The sequence below is a fragment of the Myotis myotis genome, unplaced genomic scaffold (assembly GCF_014108235.1).
Source record: "Myotis myotis isolate mMyoMyo1 unplaced genomic scaffold, mMyoMyo1.p scaffold_m19_p_10, whole genome shotgun sequence".
NCBI lineage: Eukaryota > Metazoa > Chordata > Mammalia > Chiroptera > Vespertilionidae > Myotis > Myotis myotis.
Genome location: NW_023416314.1, coordinates 63,787,350 through 63,793,896, shown reverse-complemented (window position 1 = coordinate 63,793,896; position 6,547 = coordinate 63,787,350). Strand labels below are relative to the sequence as shown.

The 6,547-nt window shown below is 42.9% G+C and overlaps 1 protein-coding gene across 1 annotated transcript in view; it reads right to left on the bottom strand.

The window, feature by feature from the left end:
- Positions 1-1,257: 1,257 nt before the first annotated feature.
- LOC118663685 (olfactory receptor 5AN1-like) overlaps positions 1,258-6,547 on the bottom strand; it is a 65,304-nt gene continuing 60,014 nt past the window's right edge. Inside the window, exons 2-3 of the mRNA XM_036323533.1 lie at positions 2,987-3,020; positions 1,258-1,640 (exon numbers count right to left, since the gene is read on the bottom strand). Of these exons, the coding sequence (XP_036179426.1) occupies positions 1,258-1,640; positions 2,987-3,020 (417 nt within the window). The remainder of the gene's footprint in view (positions 1,641-2,986; positions 3,021-6,547) is intronic.

Here is a 6,547-nt window from a genome sequence, read left to right as displayed (position 1 = left end):
CCTCCTCAGATACCAATAACTGGCCAGAGATAAGAACCCTGCCTATACCACTATCGATTTCCTCTCATAACCATTGAGGTTTCCTGAAAAATATCAGCATTAAAATAGCTATAACCATTCTACTCCATCCATCATATCACTCCATACAACCACAAATCTCTAGGATATAAACCATTGAACACAATCTATAGAAAAGAATTATGGCAGTTTTCCTTCTTTGTTCTTAGTCTTTCCAATATTGAATATTCAGTAACTCTGTTATTACAATGAGTTCCCACACAAGTTTCCTCACATCAAATTGAACAAATGGTTAAAGTATCAGAAATAACTTGGCAGTGTAATCCAATGCACTATAAAACCAAGGGTAAATTTCAAGACTTAATGGGGGAGACAAAAAGAAGTTTGAGTCCCACAGTATCAGAAATTGCTATTGGCTCTGACATGGATTTTGAATATCCTCCCCCGTTAGAAATCAGCACTGGACACTAGAAGCAAGAAATTATATCCTTGGACTCAAGTAAATGGAACTGAAGGAACCACATACTTCATTGCATTCCTCTTTATGATTCAAATCACCTCCTCCTGCTTAGACTATAGCTGGTTGAGACTGAGATGTGACGAAAAAATATATTGGATTATTAGCACTAAAAGATGCCACGTTTTTCTAGGAGGCACAACTAAGCCAATTGTATAGATTTGTTTCGTTACGAAAACATTTCCCCTCTCTCTATCTATTTCCATTATGGTCAGAAACAGAACAAACATTGGACTATGCTCCATCAGAATATTTGGAAGACAAGGTTTCTACATTCCTCGGGGCCTCTGCTGAGTATCTCTCCTTTAAGCTCAGAGGCCTGAGATGGAACTGAGATCAATCTCAGAGTCAAAAAAGAAGCAACAAGTATCTAAACCTTGATATTTCACATATATTTTCAGGTAGATTAATAAATGGTGAAATAAATTTCCCCCTATACTGCTCATGTAGGGGAAATTAATGAATCCCCAGGACTTAACGATACTGGGTTTGTGTAGCCACCAGTCAGCTGTGGTTCCATTTGGTCATTTTATCTGTGCCTAATTAAGTCTTCTTTGTTCGAAGCTGGTATGATTTTTACTACACTCCATTAATGTGCATATTATTGTGGATTAAAGTGATTCCAATGAGATAAATCTGTCAAAAACCTCATTACTATTTACCTCAGTAATACCCTCTCTTCTTTGGCAACCTCTTCAAGGAATTTTTTATTTCCTTTTTCCTTAGATGTAAACCAAGGGACTCAGTGTGGGAATCACCACACCGTAGAAGACCAATGCAAATCTGTTGAACCTGGAGGAAACACCAGAGCTGGAACGCAAGTAGACAAACATACCCGAGGTATAAAAAGCACAGGTGGTGAAAGCCTTGGACCTGTCTTTAGCTAAAGTGATGTTCATGATGAAGAAGACAAAATAGACATAGGACGTCATGATAACTAGGACATTTACTATTCCAAAGATCAGTGTCAATATAGCCATCATGAGTTGTACAAAGAAAGTGTCAGTGCAGGACAGGACTACCAGTTGAAATATGTCACCGAAGAAGTGGTAGATGACATTAGGCCCACAGAAGTGGAGCTGAAGTATGACACACAATTGGGATATAAACAGAAATTCCAGTCAAATAGGAAACCCAAGCACAACCCAAACGTAGAGGTTAGGCAACATGATTGATGAATACAGAAGTGGGTTACAAATGGCAGCATATCCGTCATAAGTTATGGCTGTCATGACACAAGACTAACTCACTTCCATGGTTGAAAAGACAAAGTACTGAACAGCACAGCCCACAAAGATTATTGTTTGCTGCTCCTGAAAGAAGTTCAACAGCATCTTAGGGGCTGTGGAAGTCAGAAAGCAGATATCTATGAAGACAGATTATTAAGATAGAAGTATATGGGCATTTGGAGGTGGGAGTTGATTCTTATTAGGATGATGAGGCTCAGGTTCCAAGTCAGAGTCATAATGTAGATCAACAGGAATACAGCATACAGCCCTGCTATGATTCTGGGAAAATCTGAGAATCCCAGGAGAATGCAATGGGTGATCTCTGTAATATTCCTTCCATAAATCATAGGCTTGTTGTTCCTAAAATCAGAAAGAGACAAGAGGATGCATCACTGACTCAGGTGAAATAATAGCATTACAGTTCTCATGTGTGACATTTTTTCCTCCAATGAGCACTGAAAACAAGGGGAAATGTTTCACTGTCCTGGAGGGAAGATTCTCTATCTCCAGCTCACTCATGATCTGGGATGGAGAACTACCCAACTCCTGGCTCATTCTAATTTCCAGCATCTCTCAGTGAAACATCTGGTAATTTACTTTCTTTATGTGAGTATATTGAAACTGTGCCTTTGATCAAAACAACCTAGGGGTTCTTACATTTCCAAAGTGAGAGCTTGGATACTGAATGAGATACCTGTCTACCCGATGTTGTTGAACTGTTCCTGTTCATTCAGCAGGTCATAATCTGCATATTCTTTTTTAAAAAAATATATTTTATTGATTTTTTACAGAGAGGAAGGGAGAGAGATAGAGAGTTAGAAACATCGATCAGCTGCCTCCTGCACATCTCCCACTGGGGATGTGCCCGCAACCCAGGTACATGCCCTTGACCGGAATCGAACCTGGGACCTTTCAGTCCGCAAGCCGACACTCTATCCACTGAGCCAAACCGGTTTTGGCATGCATATTCTTACTATAATACACCACTTATGGGCCCCCAACACAGTCTTCCCAGGCAAGGAAGCTAACTCATAGCCCCACCTACTGCTGAATGTATCCCCTGGCTCATCCGACCAGAAAACCTGGCCAGAGAACCTGTATAGCTCAGCAGCACTTGAGGCAAAAGACCAGCCAGTGACTTTGACCTTCTACAGAGCTGACCAGTGGTCCTGTCTGTCCAGAGAGCTTGGTGCACAGTTTTGCCTTGTTTGGGACGCCAAAAATGAGCCCGCCAGCCTTGAAGGCTGTTTTCCCACCTTGCATAGGCAGGGAAGCTAATGCATAGTCCTGTATACTGCAAAATGGTGCCCCAAACACTGCTCAAGCAGGAAACCTGGCTGGATGCCAGGGTTCTTGTTCCAACATCTAGAAGGGTTCAGCAATCTGGGGAAAGGCTGTGTGTAAATTAAGTCAGAGTCCAGAGATGAAATATAATTTTGAAAGGCATTTGGGGGTCAGAGGAGCCTAGCTAAAGAAACTAAGGTGTTCTGGTCTCAGGACCCCATGCTTTTTATTAACACAAATTGTCCTGAGGTGAGGTGGAGATATACACTTCAAAGGGTAGGGTTTCCTATACACAGTGCATTGTCAGATTTGAGGAAATGCCTCTGGCTGTTCAGCTCTTTGACCAGTAGGAGGCAATAACATGTAGATTAAGATGCCCTGAGCTGTCTGGGAGCAATCAATCATCCCTTTTCAGGTTTGGGGAAATGCCCTTGCCACTCCAGATGATTCAGCTCTGCTGAACATGCTGGAATTGACTTACAGCAGCTGGAGTCATGGTTGTCATGGAATTTTTGTCCCTGCTAATTTCATGCCCACTTTGCCATGTCTCTTCTGGAAGCATTAAAATGTTTTGCAATACATTTTATGTGTACCTGAGGGGAAAGGACATTTCAGCCTTTAGATAGTGACCACTGCAAAGCCTGTGTCCACAGATGCCCGGGAGCTCAACTTGCCGCAGAAAACTTCACTGTACACAGAGAACTATGTGAAACTAGGGCAGCTGGTGTTAATCTCAGAGCACCTTTTTTTTGCCACATTGCTTTTCTCAACCAGTTCAGATGCTATCATTTCTAATTAAACCTTATTTTTAGTTGCCTGTTATTTATCAAGGACTCCTCAGCTTTCTTCTTTTGTTTTGGGTGAAGCTTATCTTGGCTCTCTTCGGCCAGCTTTTTCTCATACCGTTCTCTTTTCCTTTTTAAAAAAGGAATATATTTTTATTGAATTCAGAGAGGAAGGTAGAGGGAGAAGGAAATAGAAACATCAATGATGAGAGAGAATCATTGATCGGCTGCCTTCTGCACACCCCCTCCTGGGGATCGAGCCTGCAACTTAAGCATGTGCCCTTGACCGGAATCGAACTCAGGATCCTTCAGTCCTCAGGCTAATGCTCTATCCACTGAGCCAAACCAGCTAGTGTCCTCACCCCGCTAGTGTCTGTGTCCATTGGTTATGCTTCTATGCATGCCTACAAGTCCTTTGGTTGATCTCTTCCCCTTTCCCCTCTCTCCCCTGTCTTTCCTCTGAGGTTTGCAGTCTGAACAATGCTTCTCTGTCTCTGAATCTGTTTTTTTCATCAGTTTATGTTGTTCAATATAGTCCACAAATGAGTGAGACCACATGATATTTATCTTTCTCTTACTGACTTATTTAGCTTAGCATAATGCTCTCAAGGTCCATCCATGCTGTTGCAAATGGTAGGAGTTCCTTCCTTTTTACAGCAGCGTAGTATTCCCTTGTGTAGGTGTACCACAGTTTTCTAATCCACTCATCTGCTCACGGGCACTTAGGCTGTTTGTTTACTTTTAGATGGGACTACTTGGTGTGAAGGTTTAAAAGAGTGGGCGATGGAGAATGAGAGAAGGAGAAAATGATTGTATGAAAAAGGTAGAAAGACAAGGAGGAAAACAGGGAGAATAGGGCAAAGTGTGTATGAAACTCTGAAAAAGTAAATACTATATTCAATCTCCCCAAACACACATTAAGAAGGAACCTTTCCACCTCCCTCTACCCCATTTTGCTATCTTCTTTCTCCAAATATACCAAAAGAGAAGCAATTTTTGTTTTGTTACCTGCCACTGTAGAAGATTAAGCCTTTGGTCTTTGAGTCTGGCTTTTCTTTCCCTAGACAGTACATGGAAAGGACATGTTGACTTTGAAATCCCTCTGATATTGTGGCTCTATTTCTGAAAACCCTTGTTTTGAGACAGTGATATAACCTCTGTTCTTCCATAAGGTCTCCTTGGGTCCCAAAGCCTGTTTATTTCTGGAGTGTGGTTGTACCAAAGGGTGTGATTTGTCTGTATTCCAACTAGATGGTGCCGGCCATCTAGTCTACCAACAGTAAAGAGAGAACCTGCCACACCCAGTTTATAACTGTTCCAAGCCATGATTGCAAGAGCCTGCTATGGCAATGCCTTTACTTGTGGGAAAGATAGGGCTCCCATCTCTGCCAGACCCATAATCTGTATTGCACACAGGCTGTCAGCATTAGAAGGGGAGAGAGAAGCATGGGAAGAGTGAGTATGAAATAAAAGCACAGAGGTCACATACAAACATAAAAACTGGTTTATTTTCCACAGCTGTTTAGATGTTCAGGGAAGGTAGTAGTAGACCAAGATGATAGGAGAATGTGGGGACACATGGTATATCTCCTTATATGCAAAACAATCAGGGTCTTCCTGCTCAACTGAAGGTCAGAAAAATTCAAACCAGGTATATGGGCGTAGGAACTCGAAACACAAGTGTTTCCTCATTTGTGTGAATGATAGCAGAATATGCAAGTTCTAGGTTTGTCTAGCAGTAAGACTAGAAACATCAGATTATTAATCTTTAGAAAAAAGTTTTAAATCTCATCAGAGCCCATTTAATGTACCAGTCATGAGTATGTGAATGAGTGTGTGTTTGTGTCTGTGTGTGTGTGTGTGTTTGTGTGTGTGTCTGTGTGTAATCATATGTACCTACCGAAAAATTAGGTGAATATGGATGGTACTGACACTGCTGTAATTAGCTTTTTATTAATAACTAGAGGCCCGGTACATGGAATTCATGCATAGGGGTGTGGGAGGGTCCCTCAGCCTGGCCTGCACCCTCTCCAATCTGGCACTCTTTGGGGGACATCCCTCTCACAATCCGGGACCACTGGCTCCTAACCATTCACCTGCCTGCCTGCCTGATCGCTCCTAACCACCTCTGCCTGCATACCTGATCAACCCTAAACACATCTGCCTGCTGACCTGATGCCCCTAACTGCTTCCCTGCCTGCCTGATTGTCCCTACCCTCCTCTGGCTGCCGCACTGATCACCCCTGACTGCCTCTGCCTGCCAGCCTGATCTCCCCATAACTGCTCACCAGCAGCCTGTACACCCCCTACCTACTCCCCTGCTGACCTGATTGCCTCCTAACTGCTCTCCCCTGCAGCCCTGATTGCTCCTTACTGCCTCTGCTGAGAACCCACCACTGTCGCTTTGTACTGAAGAATGTCCAGAAGATGTCCTGTCTAGTTAGCATATTACCCTTTGATTAGTGTATATAGGAAAGGAGCAAAGGAATAGCCAGATATTATAGGCATGTCATTTGGGCAGTTCCACCAGAAAGCTGCAACTTTGCACTTCCCAGGACCCACCAGTCTATTCCCTGCAAAACACTGGGGGAAGGGGACTGAACAAGATAAGATAGATGCATGCCCAGTAAAGCTGAGGAGACATAGGGAAGGCACTTGTCTGTCAATCACAATTGGGGACAGAGATGGTTGACCAGATGGGCATCACCACTGCA